At 46.8% G+C, this 22,670-nt stretch overlaps 1 protein-coding gene across 4 annotated transcripts in view; it reads right to left on the minus strand.

The window, feature by feature from the left end:
* LOC144729589 (centrosomal protein of 170 kDa-like) overlaps positions 1–22,670 on the minus strand; it is a 77,626-nt gene that overhangs the window by 23,103 nt on the left and 31,853 nt on the right. For all 4 annotated transcript variants that reach the window (XM_078609949.1, XM_078609946.1, XM_078609947.1 and 1 more), the window contains exons 8-14: positions 11,693–11,860; positions 9,794–9,969; positions 9,003–9,406; positions 7,997–8,660; positions 6,328–6,531; positions 4,496–4,649; positions 341–2,127 (exon numbers count right to left, since the gene is read on the minus strand). In XM_078609949.1, the coding sequence (XP_078466075.1) occupies positions 341–2,127; positions 4,496–4,649; positions 6,328–6,531; positions 7,997–8,660; positions 9,003–9,406; positions 9,794–9,969; positions 11,693–11,860 (3,557 nt within the window). The remainder of the gene's footprint in view (positions 1–340; positions 2,128–4,495; positions 4,650–6,327; positions 6,532–7,996; positions 8,661–9,002; positions 9,407–9,793; positions 9,970–11,692; positions 11,861–22,670) is intronic.

Here is a 22,670-nt window from a genome sequence, read left to right on the forward strand (position 1 = left end):
CTCTCATCTGCTACAATGCACGTCAAAACTCTCTTTCCGCTTCTTTCCTAAAACTGTTATACTTTAAAATTGCCTCCCATGGTCTCTTTTCCCAACTTCGTATTACCTTGCTCAATTAAAAAACACGTAATTAAACTCTTATCCATTACACCTTCAACAGTGCTGTTAGTTGTTGGATAACTGCATGGCATTTTTGTCCTTGGGGCCTGCACTCTGCAACCGTGATACAAAGAAAAGGAAGGAAAAACAATGGGGTGGTGGTGGTGCCTCTCCACACCAGTGGTTCTGAAGCCACTGCTCGATATCCAACAGGAAGCACGGATAATTGCCACGAGCTCACCACGGTGGCCTCTGTGTCGCTGCGCGAGGATGAGACGCGCGGCCGCCGGGGCTGGGCCAGGAGGTCGATGCGGGACAGGCTCCTGCGCGGCCCCGGCTGGGGCGACGGCCTCGCCCCCGTCGAGCTCGTGGTGGACACGTCCGAGATGACCGAGGCTCGGTCCACGTCGCCCGACTCGTTGTCCGACGCGTCGCCGAGACGGGCGCGCCGCATCAGGGACGTTCGCGTCGGCCTCGGTTTGGAGGACGGCGGCGTCGGCATAAAGCCGCCCCGGGGCGGCACCCCCACGGCGCCGCCGCCCCTGGACATCATCGCCGCCGCGGACGCGCTTCTGCCCTCCAGCTTCGTCCTCATGAGCTCGTCCGTGGAGGTGAGCCCCGGCGGAGGACGCGAGGCGGACGCGCGATCCGAAGACGCGGCGCGCGCCGTGGAGGAAGACGGCCGATCGTCGTCCGTCGTCCAGTCCGCCGAAGGCGGGCGGGCGACCGTTCCGACCCTGTCCACACCGGGCCTGGTGCGACGAGAGCCCAACGCGACGTCCGCCTTCGCCCCGGGATCCACGGAGCGCGCCTTGCGGAGCTCTGACAGTTTCTCGCGGGCGTTGGCGGAGGCCTTGCGTTGCGTCACAGCCTTCCGCTGGCCCTCCCCGTTCACCAGGCTCACGGTACTCGAGGTGTCCACATCAGACTCGGGCGATGGGGACCGGATTGGGCTCCGTAGGCCCTCCCAACCACCCGACACCGACAGCTTGGCCTCCAGCGCTGCCACGGCTGCTTCGGTTTCCTTCAGCAGCAGAGAAGTGTCCGTGCTGGACGCCGTGTTGCCGGAATCGTTTCTCTTCCGTGTCTCACCGCCGTTGCTCCGCTCCCTGTGCCCCGCGCTAAAATCTTTGCCGACAGCAGCACCTCCCTTTGCTTCAGACTCATCCCTCGAGCCGCTCCGTGCCTTTGGTGCCTCCGACGAAGGCGCAGATGACCGTGCCTCGGTACCTTTACACTGGCTCTCGGCAGGCGCGACGGTGCTGATGTGCGGCAGCATCTCGATTGGCACCAGCGAGCTTGGCCGCTCCTTCGTGAAGCTGCCCTGGCGTACGAGCGCCTTGCCACCGCCCTTCTTCTGCACGTCGCTCGGCCGGGTGGGGCGGCTCTCCGAGGCACTGCGTGGTCGCCCCAGGACCTCGTCCTGCAAGGATGAATTGAGGAGCCCGATGGCCTTCAAGGGTTTGTCTCCAAAGGGTCTTGTCGACGGGCCACCTTCGCTTTCTGGCCTCGTGTCCGATTTAGTCGACTGTTGCCTGCTACCCACGCCGTCCCTTTGCTCATCGCTAGCTTTGGCGGACGACGTTTTTGGCGTACTGAAGCCAGAGTCCGATTGCGACGGCTGCCGAGGGCCTCCTTTAACATCGCCAGCATCGCTTCTTTGCGTCCCCGTTGTCTTCGTGGACAAGGTGCGCAAGCCCAATGACGCGGACTCCTTCACGCTCGTGCACGTGACATCAATCTCCCAGATATTTCCACCACAAGCGGGTCGTTCGGCCACCGTTTGACCGTCCTGGCTCGCCAAACCGTCTGCAGCGACGACTCTGGCCCCGTCCTTTTCCTCGACTGCCCCTGTCCCCGAACTGGGTCTTGCCAGGAATGGCCCCACGGCAGTGGTGGGGATCCCGTCCGAGTGCGTTCTCTCGAGCGGGATTTGCGGCAAAGCCCGTCGCCTCCTGTCCGACTGGCTGCTGGTGCCGTCTGAAGCGGAGCTTCGTACCGAGACGCACGATTCACCGCCGTCGGCATCTGCCAAGACAGAAACCCAGAACGGGAATCGATCACAGGCAGACGACACTGCCACCACACCGACCGGCCTCTCTCATTGTGACACACCATCAAACCTGATAGCTATGTGGCCTATTCTATTTATAGCCTTCAAATAGACAAAATGAAAATGTGTCAGCAGGAGACCCAAAATCATGTTTTTATCTGTACCTCATCAGTATGGTGTTTTGAGTAGCTGACACGTCCAAATGGGCGTATGCTCCTGACACTCACAGCAAGTCAGCTCACTGAGCATGAGGCTGTACTCTCTTCTATTGCTGGCTCTGAGCCAATGATGGAAATTGTCATTTTCTATGGCAGTCTATTGATAGGACAACCACTCTTCATTTCCCACAAAGTAGTATTAATTTTACGGTATAATGGGCTCAGATGACCCTCTAAATTGATTTGAACTCACGACCTTATGATAGTAGGCTCTCAAGAGCTGAATTTTAATTAGCGTTGCATCTTGATTGTGCTGCACAATATTTGTTAGTCAGCAGTCAGCAGCGTACACTCCTGTGAGGGGTTGGGGCACTGGTACAGTAGCGAGCAAAGTGTGCTATGAACCCGCAAACCCAAATTCGATTTCCGGCCATGGCTAATATCAGTGCCAAGTGATATCAGATTTGGCCTTTCCCTCTCCTCACTTGATCAACCCACAACTGACCAGTCAGCTAAAGTGTGGAAGAAAAAAAATATCAAACCAATATGGGGAGAGGAGGCCATCATCCATTGGTAGATTGAGAATGGTTATATTAAGTTATTTTATTGTAAACTCCCGCTAAATGATTTTCGTTTTCTTGTTCGCAAATAACTTTCATATGAATATTTTTTTAGCAATGTTAACCTTGATCAATAATGACTCACAATCTACAAATCTAATAAAGATTACTCTTGGGAAGATCTACCAACTTCAGAACCACAAGTCACATTTCGAATTTAAAGTATATCTTGCCACAGACTTTGAACGGTATTCTTAGCTATGCAGAAAAGTACTTGGTTTATACAGTCCCTTACTGGCAAATGTTCAACTAAGCATCAAACCAATATTTTTTCCTTCTTTGAGTTATTGGTTTACAGTCTAAGAGAATCACCTTTTCTACATATGAGAGCCAAGCCTGGCTTAGTCATGTGTAGCTGCCCCTAAATTATAGCGAGGCTTTCAATGTTGCTGCTGGCTTACCGCTTGAATTAGGGCATACAATTTCAAAGCCAAAAAGCCACTTCTAGGAAACTGCTTTGTTGTTTGTAATAATTAAGGATGTCAGCAAAAATGTGGGGTGGGGGGGGGAATGTTCTTGAGGTTTGTGAGCATGATTTTTACCATGGGAAAACAATTACTCTCTCTCTGCAGAGACAGTGATTAGTTCAATTTACATTACGAGGGTATTAAGGTTTTGCCGACCTGGACAGATCACAAAACTGCTTTTAGTTTGCTGCAGTTATAATCCTGGAATGTATTTATCCTCAAAAGCCTGACTGAGAATCAAGACTCAAATTCAAGAGAGTCCTACATGAGGACTTTTGGCAAATTCCACGAAGGATCGTAGTGTGTGGGAAGAAGAGGGTATTTAATCCTAAAGGTTCTGCAAAGATGGGTTAACAACCCATTGACTCCTGGCAAATTCACAGGCCAGAAAGGTTGGCAGTGTATCATCCACCAACCCTTGCCTCCCAAGTTTTGGATTAAGTCATGAGCTCAGATAAACAGACATCAATCTAAAACTCAGAAATGTAACACACAACCTATTGAGGAAGTATAAATTGCAATTGTCTGATGGGATCAGAAAAAATACGAGCTTAATTATACAGCCACCAGAGAGTGCTGCATTGCACATGACAACACCGATACACATATAGCGAGAAGGCAGATCCCAAGTGGCATAGTACAATGCAAAAAATAATCACCTGAAGGGATTGTGAAGCCTCACATGAATATAATGCTTCATCGGACTTCCGCCGGCTTCAGGCAGATGTTAACCCATTCCCATTCTGAGACAACTGCAAGTTTGCAGGGTGGGTGTCCCGTTCACCGCCGAATCTCGGAACGCGCAAACGGTTCAGCATTAGTTTTATTTAGGGAAGCGTAGCACCGTTGTTTTAAAAGACATTGTTCTCACCGCAGAGAACCGTAGTGACACGACCGTGCTCTACGATAGCTGGCACCAAACTGTGCCACGCGCCCTCCCGCATGGCCTTATTGGGAGCCTCGGTACCCGTAAAGTAATTTTATTTTTCTTCCGATTCACGTACGTCATCAGAATGGAATCAAAAAACAAAATGATGATGTACGTGTACGTAATTGGAACGGGAAAAGGTTATTATAATGAAGTCAAGAATAGCTTACCCTTGTCAGGGACTGTGGGCGTGGGCTCGGTAGGCCTGTTGTCCTGGCCTGGAGGGAAGCTGGGCCAGCTCCCATTGGGGGTTGTGGCCAAGCTGGCCCACTGTGAGCGATACTGGGATGCGCTGGGGGCCACAGGGCCGACGGGCCTTGCCTGCTGTTAGCAACAGAGAAGAGAACACACGCCTGAATTGGACAAGGCCGCACGCCGGAGGTTTACCCCGCAGCAGACCTTTGAAGCAGAACGTAGGAGGAGATCTAGTCTGCAAAAAGGCAATGTACTAATTGGTCATTAAGCAAGCATCTCATAATACACATTAGGCAAAGGTAAATATATAATTCTGAAATGTGCTGCTCACACCATTGTCGGAGGAAGGGCCCCCATTAGAGAGGGGCTCGAGAGGACCCAGAAAGAGGGTGTTTTTGCCTTTTCTTACACACTGGCCAGACTTGTTAAGAGAGCTGGAAGCAACCACACTATTCTACCCACCACACACACAACCAGAGTATTCTACACACCACACACACAACCACACTATTCTACACATCACACACACAACAACACTATTCTACCCACCACACACACAACCGGCTACTCCACTGTGGAGTAAACATTTATACTCCTATAAGTGGAGAGAGGCAGAGGTGGGGATTCTAAGAAACGTGTCCATTGTTTCAACAGCTGCGCCAGGAGATACAATCAGCAACCGCTGCATTGTACGCACATCTGAGACACGATAACGATGCGGGGTAATCACGAGTAGTACAAATGTGAAGTGGCTTTTATAACTCGGACAAAGTTTGTCGAGGACTCTAAATGAGATAGAAATAATGTGTCTCCCTTTCTTGATGAGGGAGAAATGCTCATAAGATACCAGTTTCTGGTGCGTGTCGAACCAATGAATTACTCAATATATTAGCCATATTTGATAAAACTCTGGAAATCACCTTCAAGTTGACACCCCCTGTTTATTATGTTCATTATTTTTGTCACTTTGTTAAATGTCACACGGCACTGTTGAAAACTAGAAGGTTCCGTCTCAAGGGATTTTCCAGGTTCAATATTTTAATGACTAAATAACACACGTGGAAGTGCACTTTTAGAAAGACCATAACCAATGTTTTCCCAATCAAGCTACAAGCACGAAAGCACAAAGAGACACTAAAACGTCTCCAGGAACCTCCCGTGTGGGCAATTTGGAAATGAACCAGAAAGGTTCACAGCCGTTTTTGAAATACGGAAAATAAAACGTTAATGGAATCAAGATCAAAGGGTCATCGCCGCCAGAGATATTGATGCCACCACACCTCACCATCAATTCCTTCTGCTGTACTCAGTAGCTGTTTTGCAGAGCCAACATTTGACTCAAAGATGTGCTTTTACAGTATTACTTCGTGTGGTTTTAGGTCTTCTATTTGGTTGCTGACCAACAGATGTCAATCTCGGTACCTGCTCTGGTAACAAGCAGCACACCTTTGTCCGCCACATGCAAGCAACCCATCGTATTATCTTCTGCAGAAATACATCTACAGTTACATTCCATGTTCTCGTGCAAATTTGCTGTGCGCTTAATTCTATTCTGCCAGAAGTTACGAGCTTCCTACAAACGCGTCTGTATCTGAAAGCAACAAAAGCATCGGGCTTTATTTGCTTTGACCCATGCACCAAAACAGACATTACGCATGACATTACACGTACTACACTTGTCTTAACATTGAAGTTAACCTCCCTACTCTTCGGAAGGAGTTTAACTCACCCATTAAAAACACGCCATACGCACACAACGCACAAGGTAAACACGTACAAAAGATGTTCAAACAGGCGAGAAAAATACCTGCGCCAAAGGATCTGCGCCAGTTATTTGTGTTACAGGGTAGACCGCTATGGTTCCTCCCAATCCACTCTGCCACTCCAGTTCAGGTTTTCCATCCTTCCATCCCAAAGCAGCCGACGCTGCTGTTACGCCATCTGCCTTTGTTTTCTCATCTTTGTCCGTGTGAGGAAGGGATGAGCTGACGTTGACTGACACTCCATATACCTGGGATATAAAGATCAAGGTCAAGAGGTTATCAACGACAATACCATTGATGCCAAAGCCCCTTCAAATGCTTTTCTTCCTTCTGGTATAGCCTCCAGCCTTTGCACAGCCAACACCAGACTTGGAAGGCCTGGTTGAATTGAAGCCCACCATCTGGCTAAGTACCCACTTCAGTGATAGTGCCTTTATATATTATTGTAAGTTGTATTAAAGCTACTTCAGCCATGATATAACTGAATTGCGCATTAACACAAAACATCGTCAAGCTGTAAGAAATGTACTAAAAAAATGTCCGTTGACCAATTCACTTAACAAACAAAAATATCACTACAGTATAACATAGAGAGTCAATAATCAAATCATGAACTCAAAATCTTCGTAGGCAAACCTGACAAATACAATACTCGCTGGGAAGCAGTTAGTGCCAAACAACCAGTAGGGAGTGGACATTTACATAATCCGCGCCTAGTTTACACAACAAAGGCTCATTCCTAACAGCGTGCTTCAGCCGCACCGAACTTCACAAAAATAATATTCAGGGCCTACCTTGGCTCCTCCCACCCTCAACCAGTATATATACAAGGACTGTTTTCTTGGAATTTCTCTTACTTGATACAGTTATCGTGCCGTGACGGTTCCACCTGAAGACGGAAGCTTGTGTTGCCTCCGAAACGTCGTGATGTTTATTTTATTTTACTTTTATTAATTTTAATTTTTTATCTACGTGACTTTACCGAAAAAACCTAAGAATATGAATCCTTGCAGTCACGAAAGCTTCAAATCTAGAAGTGTACATTTTGTTTAGGTATAGACATAACAAGGCAGCCACACAGGGCAGCTTCGGGTAGTTCTGACACTGCTCTCAAAAGTCTCTGTGGTTTATTTTGCTATAAAGTTTACAACTAAATGTTCACAGAATTATGAATAAATGTAATTTGCCGTGGGCAACTCATGAGAGACTTTGGCACAAACAGTCTGGTCAGGAAGGTATAATCTCATTCTTTGAATAAAATCTTTTGTATGCACATTGGAGAGTGTTGCTGCATCACTGCAAGGGCAGTGTGAGATCATGTTTACAATTGCTTGCTGGTTTCTCTAGTTGTTGAAAGTACTTGACCTGGAAAAATCTATACAGCTATTAGTTCCGACAAATGTATTTCTAAGCAAGATACAACTAAGCAGCATTAGCTGCCACTTGGCATTGCATTAATATTTAAACAGCTTGTCTATTTCAAGGCGTTGGAATTCATTTTAAGACAAAATTAAATGATGGTATTCTAAAAATGTATTTAACACAACTACGAGGAGTACTGATCAATCAGTAAAAGTATAATGTGGCTAACAAACAAATGTATTTCATCATCTATAGCCGAATTAAATGACAAGGAGGCTTTGTGACATTGACTCGGCACGGTGTCTCAGGGTGCAGCTGGCGGTGCAGGCCGGCTATCGCGTCCTCGCCGACCTTCGAGGTTTCTCCAATCTCCGCGAGCAAACCGCGGTGCTCGTCGCCTCGGCCGCCCACCCCCGAGCCGCCGTCCCCGTTCTTCTGCGCGTCCCCGTCCGGCGACGTGCGCGGCAGCTCGGGCCTGGGCCCCACGGAGACCGACACAAACGTCTTTTCCGAGAGGAGCCTCGTCTCCCCGGTGTGCGGCGAGCCCTCCCGAGAGCGCCTCTCCCCATTCGACGTCGCCGCCGGCGGCTTCCCGCGCGGCTCCGTCTCCCGCGCGGAGGCGGCGGACCGCTCGGCGCGCCCCACTTTGCCACGCAGCGCCGTCAGCGGGCCGCAGTCGGCCGCCTCCGGGGCCGAGCCCGGCGAAAACGAGTTGGAGCGCCGCTTGCGCGGGTTCCCATCGTCCTCGTTGAAGAAGAACTCGATGGTGAAGGCGGCGCCGTGGCCGGGCACGCCTTGGCGCTGTGCGGACGGCGTCCCCTGCTGGGCCGGGCTGGGGGAGGGGGCGCCCCCTCCGCCGCCGCCGTCGTCGTCCTCGTCGCGCGAGCGGAGACGCGCCTGCTGCTGCTCCAGACGGTGCTTGGCGAGGGCGTCGCGCAAAGAGCCGCCCTTCCCTCCTCCCGAGCCGCGGACGCTCTCATCTTCGCGATCGCTCTGCGTGCCGTCCTCGTGTTTGCTCCCTGACGGTGGCACAGGGTTACAATTTGTAAGTTGAAATAATACATAAAAGTAGATGCGACGTCGATGCAGGCTACCAAGTAAAAGAGATGCAGGTTGGTAAATCAGCTTGTGTGGTCGGCCAATATTCATGAACCAATGAAGTCCAAGCCAGTTGAAATTATATAAATAAATTCCAAGTGAAACATTTTAATCAAACCTCATTACGTCTTTTTGTCCAGTCCCTAGCCACATTCTAACACTCACATCTCAATGCTGCTGGCTCGGAGCACTATCCTCGACTCACCCCGTCATCCTCAACCCTTACATGAATCACTTCAAGGAAAAAAGGGGTCATGACCTGCCTTTGAAGGCCTTGCCGTTGGCAGTCGCCTCGCCCTTGGCACTGACGACAGGGTCCCCGGCCTTGCGAGCGGAGCGTCTGGCGCACGCCGCCGGCACGCCGCTCTGCGCCAACCAATCGGCCACCTTGCTGTCGGCGGCAGCGGCCGCCCCCACCACGCCGTCCGCTGCGATCCTCGGCGAGTCCCGGCCGGAGAGGCGCGGTCGCCCCCCCGGCTGGCCGGGGCCGGGGCTGCCCGAGCACACGCTGCCCGCGGCGCCGCTGCCGCCACCTCCGACGCTGCCGGCCGGCGCTCCCGGGACGTGGTCTCGTATGGTCACCTTGCCCGGCGAGTTCTCGTCGAACTCGATGGTGAACGAGGCGTGGCCCGGCCCGCTCACGAAGGGGGAGACGTGGTCGGTCTGTGCCGACCGCCAAGACGAAGGCAGTGGGGTTAAGCGAGAATTACACGGCGCAGCCGTATGCCAAATTGTACGAATTTACGAATTTACTCCACTTAACTGCAAAAAATGTCCAATAATTGCGGATAATAGAATTCATTTGCCGATTAACTCCCCTAACAGGAATTCTACAATTTAAATGTTTGATGACATCCACAAGTAATATTTCTCTGTTTATATTAACATGAACACATGTTAAACATTAAGCAAGAAACCACAGGTTACTACTATGCAGCAGCCTACACCCCTCTGTTTTACGCTTTCGTGGTCACCAAATCACCCAGGTGCATGCCGGATAATTTGGCGACAGACGCCCTTGTGCCCGGCGCTCTCTCAACGGGGCCGTACCGCATTGGCGGCGCAGTCGGTGTCCCTGGTGGGTGGCTCCGAGCCCTCTCTCTGCAGCTCCTTGGTGGGAATTTCAAAGTAGCTGGGCTCCCGGCGCAGCCCAGCGTAGCCGTTGGCTCCCTCCATGTACAACGAGCCCACGCCGCTCTTCTGTGCCTCCTCTTCACTCGCTCCGTCTGCGACGTTAAGTGTTTAATGCCAAATAAACAAGTGCACGGTCAAATCTGCGGCACGCGGATGTGCACGCACGTACCAGCCACATCCAGTGCACTTCGTGCGAGGCGTAACTGTAAATTTCTATCGATGTTCACAAAGTCTGGTATTTTCACACACAGCAAAGCTCAAATACATACTTATGAAGTACATTAAAAGCATAAGAGGTTTTTTTTTTTGGTAAGGTTTATCACGTAAACAAAACATACCAATTACGCGACCTAACCCAAAAAAACCTCTATAATGGATAATATTGGTCGCGAAAGTCTACGTGTTAAACGGACTACATTAGAACAGTGCGCGCTTTATTTTATTATTGTTCAATAACCTATTTTTGCACGGTGTACCTGTGCACAAACAAGTCGCCCTTGATGCATTGTTAAACTTTTAGATTGGTCTACTTTACTCAATTAAATAAGGAACATCAGACTATCATGTGTGCGACTACAGCTATGAATTCCAAACGATGATCCACGTATCTTCTCGCGGCCCCAGTTATATATTTGAAGGTATTGTACCTCCAATCAACCAACTCTTAAGGGAACTGATTAAATAAATGAAGGTTAAATCACTTACAACTGAATCTGGCCATATGAAAGAAGATGTGTAATTTCCACTCGTATGGGAGTTTGATACCCAATGTTGATGAAAGAAAATGGTTAATGTCAACCATTGCCAAATTCCAATTGATTTAAATCCATGTTCCAATTCCTGCACCACAATGTAAATACAATACCCAACTATAAACCAGTCAATATTTCCACGTGTTATTTATCTCTGCTTAGAATAAGGGCAACTGCCTGAGATAAAATATTTTCCGTCACATAGCAGTATTAATGGGAAGAGTGGTAAGGTGTTTTCCATCTGTACATAAATGCCAACTCAGTCCCCACAACCTTCGTTGTAACGTTGTTCTTTATTTAGTTTTGTCTGAACTAAAATAAATTCCTGCAAAAAAACAAGATATTGTTTACGATGTCAAGGTCAGGGCAATCATGGCCAATGCCACCGATATCGCCACACATAGCCATCACTTCCTTCGGCCAGATGGTAGGAAGAGCATGGAATGTGCACATTGACGGATCACATGACTTAAGTGGCCTGTCACACAGGTGGCTATTGAATTTAACATGGAGTGTAAAGAACACTGAAACCTCTAGTTGAACATTAAAAAGAATGCGATTGCAAGGAAGTTGAGAAAAATAACACCGGCGATGTTGCTGTGTGTAATCCCATTTTTATAATTTGCAGATAATTTGACAGCATTGGGATGTTTGGCATATACCAGTTGCAGTGTATGTTATTTAGTTACGAGAACAAACCGGATGCAACGAAGGAAACCCATGCATGACACAGGGGGAGAGAAAATACAAACTCCACGCAGAAAGGCACCTGAGAAAGTAATAAAACCCAAGCCCCTCTCACTGTGCCACCCTGCCTCCCGATAAAGAATTAACGCAAAAAGCATGACATGTTAACAATGTCAGATTAAAAAACAACGCCCGCCAAAACAAAACAGAAAACACAGTGCCTCGATGGGCTTGCACATGCTTAAAACAGCATAAAATAAAACACAAATTGTAATAATGATCCTAAAGCTAATCATTACAGTGATGTTGATCACAGTAATGACGATTAATTAAATAGAGCTGCTATGACAGGTCACAGTGGGGTGGAAACACGAACCCGGAGGAGAGGGGTAGTGTTGCACTGCTGCACCGTCGGTCCCGCTCAGCTTGTCTCGATGCAGGGAGGAGTCCGTGGCCCCGAGGCCCTTCCACTCCCCGTCGCTCTCACCCCACCACGACGGCCTCCCGTACAGAGGGGTCCCGCGGGATGCAGGAGCAGGGGCCTCTGGGTAAGTGTTAATTGACAGCGACAGTGCAAATGAGACGTGGGCGGTGGGAGGGGGAGAGGAACAAAGAAAAACACAGATGGGTGAGAAGATGGAACAAAATGAAAGGCAATGTCAAGGGACCACGTGGATAAATAGTAATTTAGAGGAAACACAATACAGATGACAGTCATGACAGCAAATACATGTGACAGGAATACAGTAAAAGTAAACAAGAGAATAGCGACAGTTACACAGGAAGGGGCAAAATACAAGAGCGAGGGCAAAATGAACCATATATTATCAGGTCAATATTCAGCACTCAATGTGTTCAAAGATGTAGATAAGAAGATGTACTTCAAACGCATGCTTTCCGCATGAACTAAGAACTTACATAATGTATGGCTGAATAAACCGTCATAAAATGTACTCGTGTACAGCTGTTCACATGGGATTAATCTGAGCATTCATATTTTAACAAAATGAACCACGTAACAAAGTGTCTGAGTATCTCCAGCAGCACCCTGCTAAGTCTAAAGATGCAGTGCGACCTTTGTGTTAGAAGGACATTACTACCGTGACACAGTAAGCCATTGGAAGTAGCGCATGCTCAAGAAAAACAATACAAAGAAGGGGCATATGCTGTATAATGAATGCGTATTGTCAGGGATACATTAACCATTGGGCAGTAATCATGGAAAATAATTATTTTTCAGAGTCATCATCATCAGCCCGGATCAATCCACTACTGGATGAAAACCTCCCCCAAGGCAATGCCATCTCTCCAGTTTCCGTGATGTAACAAAGGACAAAGATCCCCCATATAGCCTTAAAAGACTGTTAGAGGCAAGTAATGATATAATAATCTACCCAACACTTGCACGTTCCTTGGCTGCCACTCAGTGATAACTGAAATATCGGCCATCGCACCTTCAAGCGACGTGTCCTGCACACGCACACTGAGACATTTGAACAATTTGAATTCTGTCACTAACCTGCACGTGCTCTATAACCCCCTGTGCTCCTGTCTCTCAGTAGAATTCCAAGCACGCATCTCTCCACGCTGCTTTGTGCAAATATACCGTGCAAAAATGTTTACAAATTCGATCACGTTAGTGCTCCTGGGAGACTACAAATCCTATTATCCGTGGATGGAAATAGTCCGTGTACGGATCAACTAGCGGTGCGTGCATTAGAGAAGTAGCAGACGGGGATTCGATAAAGAGGAGTTTCACCATCATCCTTTTGTAGTAAAGCAGGGAGCTCATGGTTGAAAAGAGGGCCTGCTGTTGGCCGGTCTGCGTAAATGCATGAGCAGACAATGCAGTCACAAAGGGCCCCCCACTCTATATGGTTGCAGTTAGGGAGCCGTGTATCTCCTAGGGTCTCAAAGACGACCAGCAGTAGCCCTCCCCCCATACACTGCACAGTCCTAACAAAGATTCTGATTCTACTGCTGTTCAAGACATCTCACCAGGGCCCTAACAGCTTTAATGACACTGGTTAACAGCCTCTAGTGCAGTACAGCAAGTCGTGTAAATGTCAGTAACATATCCATTGCGCATGCAAGTCTTTCATTTAGATTACGTTTTATGCACGTATTGCTTCATATAAAAATTAATTAATTTTGTCTACATATAAATGTAATTAATAAATTACACGTACTTTTTGACAAGTTTTATTCTGCATTAATGAAGCTCCACCTTTGTTATTTTGAAGAAAAAATATTTTCTTTTACACTTTGCATCACTTGAAAAAGTCCCAAAAGAAGATGCAATTGCATATATTTTTTATACACTGTACTCAGGACCCATGTACAATAGCCAATGTTTTTCTCATGTAATAATTATTTAATAGAAAGCTTACAACATAACAAGAAACGCACTCGCTGGTAAACACATTTCTGCACAACCAGCCTGCTTTGCACAAGACGCGCACACACCCACACAGACACACAAGAAGTGCTAGTAATCGTTCCCGCTCATCTCTGAGTAACCGTGGGGCAGTCCGTTATAGCTGCTCGGCCCCGTTTCCTGCCCTTCATCCTCCCTGAGGATGTCATTCCAGGCCTGCGGGAAGGCGGGGTGGTAGTGGTGGTGGTGTGTGCCACGTCACCACATTCTCCGTCACAAGCCATCCGTTTTTACTCCCCCCCCCCAGTTTTCCTTCACTCCCTTTGAATCATGCACTGTACAAAGCAGCGTGCCTTCAAGCCAGACAAAGCACTTTGTGATCGGTGCCTTCGCCGCTGTGAACCAACCCGCACGCAAACACATTAGCGGAATTGGGTTTTTTTTCTTTTGCCTTTGTTTCTTTTCAATAGCGTATCACCCGGAGAAAGCTATTGGATAGCGGAGCAGTATAATGCAGGTCTAGACCAGTTGGCTTGTTCGCTCATGTCACTGTGGCACCGGTGTGTTGTTTGCAGCCTCGGTCACATAATGGCATAATGGCCACAACATTGACAACATTAGAAACACAATAGAGGCAAGTGAACCCCATTCTGGGTGACAATTATGACAGAGTGGATTCCACACCAGTCAACTCTCATCTGGTCACTGCAGTCCGTGCCACCTGCACAGGAGGTCCTTGGCCTCACACTCGCACAATCGGGGGGCAGCTTTAGCGATGCATTAGCAAAACGACGGCCTCAATTGTCAATGAAGCCGTGGCACGCGAGCGAGACTGCAACGGACAATGCAGTGCCCAGCGTTCGAATGTTAAGCCTTGAAGATAACTCGAATCGCAATTGGGCTATGGTAGACACCACAAGAGCTAGGCTCCAATACATGTCACTGAAAGCAAGGGCAGCCGGCCATTCTGTGCAAAATGACGATAGAATATATAAAAGCAGAGGTTATGAATGACGAAAATAGCGACTCGTATACATTCTGTAGCAATGAGTCAAGTAACAATGAGTCAAAGAGCACTGACTCAAACCGGTCAGCACAAGGATGCACGATAGTTCCACATTCACAAGTCTGCTGCTATGCAGCTACCAGCTTATGCATTGCATCAAATCAAGGATTTTTTTTCTCAATCGCCTGACCAACCAATTTCTCCTTCTTACCGCATCCCCCACACCATCTTTTAACGCAACTTTTAATCGACGATTACAACGCGTGTGGACTTCTGTTTTCGTGACCTCTATTCTGTTATGCTAAAAGAGGCCATAATGCAACCTACGGCTGTTCAGAATCCAGCAGCACCAAAGCAAGCTAAGGCCTTGTTAGACGTGACTGAATGACCGCATGAGAATGGTGGCTGTCAACAGAGTGCCACTTACATTTACCAGATGGCCTCAGTTGAACCTCGTCCAGTTTTAACCCAATTATCGTTAACACGTCTGCCTTAACGTCACGCAAATTTAATGGTTAATGTGATTTGTCATTGTTGTTGACCCAGATCCTGAGCATTAATACTAAAAATAATCCCAGCTTTTGCATCTCAATTGTATTATCTTTAATCCTAATTGATATATGCTCGGGGGTGATATATGCAGTGCATGCACAAGTACACAAGTCATTCTATTTAAAATATAATTAAATATATTGTCACCATTGGTCACTCCTGCAAAGCCTGCAAATGGAAACCAGATGCGGAGGTGCACTTTGCAGCAGCGACTATACCGTGCTGATGAGTCCTAATTTCACGTATTGTTTGAAACGGATGGCAAACACTCTATCCTAGGCTACTGGGGTCATTAGCTCGGTGCAATTACAGCTACACCACCACTCCCTATATGCACGCCTACAGCCACAAGTAGAAACACCCCAATTTACAGAAACATAAATGTACGCTTGCATATATGTGTCCACACTGACAAACACATTGAAGAGAGTGTCTAATTCATCAGTCTTGCTTTGTCCACTCACACCCCCAGAAGCAGATTGCACTGAAATTCAGCCTGCCAACACTAGCACGCGCACACACACATCACACACAAGCGGGCACGCACACATTTTTCAGGCGACCGTTAACATCTGTTTTGCATCATTCCATTGCGCCGGAATATGCGAGCACGTTAAAGAATGTAGCTATTTTCAAATACCCACCACTGTTTCATAAACGAGCATTAGAGCAACGACCATCACCGTGACACCATAATGAACGGCACTGCTCCAACGCTCGATCAATCGCGCACATTTTCCACAATCAATGTAGGAATATTGCATGTTTTTTTCTGGCACATTTCACCTCATACCTAGCCCTACTACAGCGGGCAGCCAGGTTTGTAACTGGAAAATTTAACACGATACATTCTAAACACTTGCAAGCGTTTAGCTGAAGAATGTTACGCTTTAAGCAGTGTTACCGCGCGTTACAGTTTACACAGCAGAACCTTTAAAGGTGAAGGATTAACAGCGAGTAGGTGCTGTGAGTAGGCATGCAACAAATCATGGATTCATCAATTTAACTAGATTCTTATGCTCACGATACGTGCAACAATTTGTGCCAGGAAGAATATATTCCGGTATTAACAATTCGTGCAATTTAGATGAGTGCCTAACATTTCAGACTCACAAAAACTAGAAACAACGCAATGGAGGCCATTAAAAAGCTAAAGGTGCAGCCCTGCGTTGGCTGCTTGCATCACTGCTGGCAGAAGGGCCTACCTACTACTCTGGAGGGGCTCCTGTACTGAGGGGCCTACCTACTACTACTGGAGGGCCTCCTGTACTGAAGGGCCTACCTACTACTCTTGAGGGCCTCCTGTACTGAAGGGCCTACCTACTACTCTTGAGGGCCTCATGTCCACGGAACACAAGAGAGCTCAAGAGAGCCCCTCCCGACGTCGTTTGGCCTTCCCTTCCACGTTAACAATGTTTTGCGGCAATTCTTTGTGAATTTTTGCAAGCCAAGCAGTGAGTGGGCATCAGGTGCAGCAGCTGACCTTAAGTCACCACCGGTGGCGTACAACAACGTATTATGCGAAAGAGATCAAACGGGAGGGCGGGGTCTGGGGTCAATATAGTGGGGGGGAGGGAGCAATGCTTTCTCGTGGGGGAGCCGCAACCCCTCCAGCAACCCCCCTCCCTTCGTGACTGCACTCCACTCGCCCCAGCTGTCAGCTTAGTCACCAAGGCGAGCGAATGTCCCTTTAACCTGCAAAAGCCAGAAGCTCGTGTGCTAGGTAGGACATGCTGCTTGCAACATGTCGAGCGCACGTGGGTAGCGACTGCTTCGCTTTCTTTGCAGTATGCAATGCTCCTAAATTCTAGGCGCCTTTACCCTACATTTCGCATGTGCGGCTCGAAGCACATCCTGTATAGACGCACGAGAGTTACACATACCGTGTGTGTGTGTAGACTGCGCACAGACCTCCCCTGACCCACATACACAACCCCACATATTCCACGAGCATTCCGGTGCAGTATGTGCGCCATGCATGCTGATACACGTGGGCTTGTACGCACCTAGGTAAATCCACTGCTGGATGAGGGCCCTACCCATGCCGTGCTGGAAACGAGGGTCACTGTATTTGACTCTGCTTCACCACCCAGGTCAGTGGGGGTTTGTGAATACAGGCAGCTAAGATGTGGGAGCATAGAAGTAGAGCATAACAAGGGATTTTACTTCTACATTTCCCACCTTTACAGCGTGGTTATGCATCGTGTTCACCCACCCTGCTTAGCTGCCGAGATCTGCAGAGATCGGCGCATTTTGGGTGGTCTGGTCATAGGCTGCTACTCAGATTACTGTGCAAAATAAACTCCAAAATGGACATTTGCAGTACCACTATCACAACCACAACCACCACATACCACATTCATGGCACGGTGAACTCAACGATGGAGTAAAATATTGCACTGCACTATCAGTGCAGGAGTATATTCATCAACATGCGATGTGATTGCAAATGAGATGGTGTAAACAAAATGAATAGCAGGAAGCTCTCAGTTATTAGATTTTTTTTTAACAAGCACTTCCCTAGAGTTGCCATGATACATTGCCCTGCTGTGACCCATTGCACATGACACACACACGAAGATCATGACAATCCTCTTTAAAATAAACAATGAATAACAGGAGTTTGCAATACATTAATGCTGGTGTCGACAACATTGTGGATAAGATGGGTTTTAATGTGTTGTTTAATTACGCCTATAAGCATAACGTGTTAACTTAATTTGTTTTAAAATAACCCAATTATCTTATGTCAAGGTTTTATACAACTCTACACTGTTGTAAGACCGTATTGTGCTCACACTAAAGCAGACGGAACTTTTTTTTCCCAGACAAGATGGATCCATGATTCCATTCTGCAGTGCTGTTGAAAGATGCCTCTTGGGTGGTATAAGTAAAACAAATATAACTAGAGTAGACGAATAATAATAATATTCAGATACAAATGTGGTCTGCTTGGGGCACTCATCCTGAAAAAGTGGCATCACGTTTTCATAACCAGACATCATCAATGTTATTTCATTCTAGATTTGCATGCACTGCTTGCATAAGCTTGTATTTTTTAAATTCAGTTTACAGGGGCATTAAAAAAACTGAAAAATCCCCTATCCCTAGAAGTATTGCATTCCAATAACGTCTGCTTTCTATACAGGTGTAGACATAGGCTTTGCATTAATTCACTTTCAGTAAGGAATGTACAGCAACATGTAGAGTTAATATTTGTTTAATTGGTTATCCCACTGGACTTCAGTTGAGAGGTCACCAGTTTTGTCTGTATGTGGAAGCCAACATCTGGAATCCGTCCAAGAGGACGTCCACTGAGATGTCGCAAGTATGTAGAACTTCTTTCGCACCGTACGTAGCCAGCCAGGCTACTCAGAGGTGCAGAGGAAGGACAAACTAAACATAAAAAGCAGTTCCAAAGAAACAAGTTTTCAATCTAGCTGTAAAAGTGCATAGCTTCAGTGGCTTCCGAATATCGCAAGTCTCCTGGCTCAGTATTTGAATCAATGGCAAACGTCTCAAATGGGTGCATCTCTGCCAGTTGATTGGCAAGTCGCGTGTAATGGGGTACACATTGGGGTTACTCCCACCCCATTCAAGACGTCTGACCAGCGTGGAAGAGTAGGCCAAGATTTACCCTCTAGAGGAGTTCTCTAGAGCTCCCTCTAGTGGAGGCCCTTCCAATAGCCGTGGTGTGAGCAAGCAATTACAGGGGAACATCTTGACTTTGAATCTCACTCGATCTCCTGTTACTCGTTCTCCTCTGAATTTTCCTCCTTTTCCTCTGTCACTCATTCTCCTCTGCTGCTCCAAAAGTCTGGAACGTACTCCCCCCTGCCATCCGTGCCGCTGACTTCCCTGCTGTTAAAAAAAAAACTTCCTTTTATATTTCTTCCTACGACTATACAGTGTATAAAAATTAAATATAAAACATCAATGGAATACACATCGCTGGAAGGGATGGTGACTGATGGATAAGAGTGCGTACAAACCACAGTGGAGAAGAAGCAATGAGCTCAGCTCAGGTGTAGGAGCGGGCTTGTGATTGTGGCATCGCAGGAACCATGAGGGATGGAATCGGCATGGAGAGGCACTCATCCAGCAGTGAATAGAACATGGATGTCCTTCATCCGCACCTCCTATTTGCACGGTTGGTTATGTACGATGCTAAAAAGTTCAACATAAATACGTGGTTGATGATGATGGTGACTATAGGAACTTAGATTGAGGGAAGATTAATTCAAAATGTGTATTAATTAATGGATCTCACTTGGGCCACTCGGGCTATGTTACATTGCTCCACGCATCACTGTAACCGTCACCGCAATCACCCATACTGTACATGCACGCTGTACACACCGACCTTGATACACTGGCATAATATTCACATTCACTCCCACGTACACAGCCGCATGATCAAAACACACACATTTGCTCAAAATAAATCAAAATCAGCATAATCCTAATGCCTTTGAAAGTAGCTTACGGGCTTTAATGTTCTCCATTTCCACTTTGTTAGACAACGCCACTGACATTTGAGAGGAAACTATGTGTCTGTAACGGTTATGAGTCAGATATTTTTTCAGTACTGTAATACGGAGACATACAGTTGCTGAGTTCAGCCAAAACTCATAAAGTATTGGTTATATTCATTATAATTAAATTTCTAATATTTTTTTACAAATACAATTTATATCTCATTTGTACCTTAAAAGCGTAAGACACAAAGTGAGGAATTGTCTGGTTTGAACATTCCCAGTGAACAGAGCATCACACCACTGTTGGTGGAATGGGTTCTTACCAGAGGGAGCTCCAGAAAATATATTTTGGCCTGTGCTTCCACACTGGCCACACATTTTGGAAGATCTTAGAGTACCCAAACTTGACCCCACCACACCTCGCCTGCCGATCGACTAACCGTGGTGTAGATATTTATGCTGCTGGGTGAACAGAGGCAGGGGGGTTACGAAACTTGCCACATTTGCTACAAATGCTGTGCCAGAGGATCAATTAAGCATCGACCAGATTTGCAAGCCCAATGCGCGCCTTTTTATCCTCGCAGCAGCAGCAGCAGCAAAGGCTTTTGTCTAACGATCGAACGAAGACGGTCACCGCATCGCGCGGCGCTTTCAGATGCGCTTCTGCGGGCGTCTGGAACTCTCTTCCTTCCGATATTAGGAAGCGACTGGAGCTGTGCACTTTTGAATAAAAACTAATTTCTTTAGAACTGCTTTTGTGTTGAGTTTGTTGTCCTTCCCCCGCACCTCCAATTAGCACGGTCGGCTACGTACGGTAAGAAAGTTCAACATACATACATACACACACAGAACCCCACAGACACCCAGAGCCCCACAGACACCCATAGACCCACAGAGATCCACAGATTAGCACGGTCGCCTACGTACGGTGCGAAAGAAGTTCAACTTACATACATACAGAGACCCACAGACACCCAGATCCAGAGACCCAAAGAGATCCAGAGATCCACAAACACGCAGAGACCTACAGAGACCCACAGATTAGCATGGTTGCCTATGTACGGTGTGAAAGTTCACCATATATATATACATATGCCATCGCAGCAATCCCTTGCCAACCGGTGTGCAGTCCCAATGATGAAAAAAATATATTTTAAACTGAATATAACTGTGGTGTGAAAATAGGAAATAGGGAAACTGTGAATACATTTCCAAATAAGCATTCAGGCGTGCAGAAACGATTGTGGCATTTTTCCAGGATACCCGGGCTCATTATCACCTTGAAAACGGCCGTTCCCCTTGACCAAATGATTCAGCAGATTAGCATAATCTCCTCCTTTCCCGTGTGCTTAACGTAGGCACAGAGCCCTCGTCCTTCCCTCATTATTACATCCGTCCCAATGAATTGCATTTGCAGTCATGTTGCTCGAGTTTATGATTCCCTTACCACTTCATGGGTTCACACGTTTTCACGAAAAGGCACTCTAGGCCAAAGTTTTTGTTGATTTTTGCTATTCCTCCTGGCTTGTATTTGCTCAACATCTTTAATCATTGCCCAGATATCTCAAGCAACACACGTTTGAATTTTTTTGTAAAATATGGACATATATTTGAATTAAAAAACATTAAGTGTTATTTATTTATTTAGGAGCAGTTAAGTTTGAAACATAATGCTACAGTGGCACCCTCCCTGTAAGAAATGTTTTGTCAATCTTAATGGATTGTGACCAGGCAAACTACAAGTGAGCTATAGTTGCCAGACAACAATTAAAATGGTCAAATTAGTTTAACACGTAGGCTTTCGCGACCATTATTATTCATAATGAACGTTTTTGGGTTAGATCGCGTTATTTATAAATGTGTCGTAACCCTCCACCACCCGACACGGCCAATCAGCAAAAAAGTGTCACGTTGACAAAAGACAAATAGTTCACTGCTTTAGCCCACCGGTGTGTTGAAGAGTGAAACCACAACATTTACAATTTTTGAGTACGACGTTTCGCTGGTAATTGCATCCAGCATCATCGGGCAATTTGCCAGAATGGTTATTATGAAAATGGTCAAAGTCAGTGCACAGGTTTTGAGTTACAGCCTGGACAAGAGTCTCAAAAAAGGTTAATCTTTATAGTACTTCTGAGAATATACTGCATTCTGGAAATATAGTGCCTTCTGGGAATATAATGCATTCTGGGAATGTCTTCATTACGAGTAGTGTATTGAACACACACACAAGCAGGGTAACAACATAGATGAGGACATCGCCATTACACATCTTAAAATCCACCAGCACAATTCCAACTCCAGCCATGCTTTAACAAGCAATTACACTCACTAATGAGGAACTCCTATTGCATCCGTGTTGCTGTGCTTATTTAAACTAAGATGTCCATTGAACAGGAGACGTGATCTCGGATGGCTTTTAGTTGGACATAAAGGTTATCTGTACACAGCATTTACTGTTTAGGAGCTTGAAGCAGAGTTTCAGCTGCACAATCTTAAAAGACACACACTCAACCAGTAGTATTTGTTACACGTACATATGGTAAGCTATGTTATCACATCGTAATTTAATAAAGGTCATTTTTCTTGTTCGGCAGTTATCCATTTGCAGTATAATGGCATATGCTATAAAAGAGTTGGCAACCAACCACTGTTATTATCTTGCAATTGCTCTCTGAAACGAGAAATTGCAGCAGCTGTCTGCCATCTGCCCTATCCAGCGACGGTCACTGCATCGCGCTCTCTCACATCCACTTCTGCGGCCATCTACAATGCTCATCCTTCCGATATTAGGAAGCCACTGGAGCTATATGCACTTTTAAATCTAGACTGAAAACGAGTTTCCTTAGAACTGCCGTCTGTGTTTAGTTTATCCTTCCCCCGCACCTCCAATTACCACGGTTGGCTACGTACGGTGCGATAGAAGTTCAACATATAATAT

The sequence above is a fragment of the Lampetra planeri genome, chromosome 33, assembly GCF_965212315.1.
Source record: "Lampetra planeri chromosome 33, kcLamPlan1.2.h2, whole genome shotgun sequence".
NCBI classification, from domain to species: domain Eukaryota; kingdom Metazoa; phylum Chordata; class Hyperoartia; order Petromyzontiformes; family Petromyzontidae; genus Lampetra; species Lampetra planeri.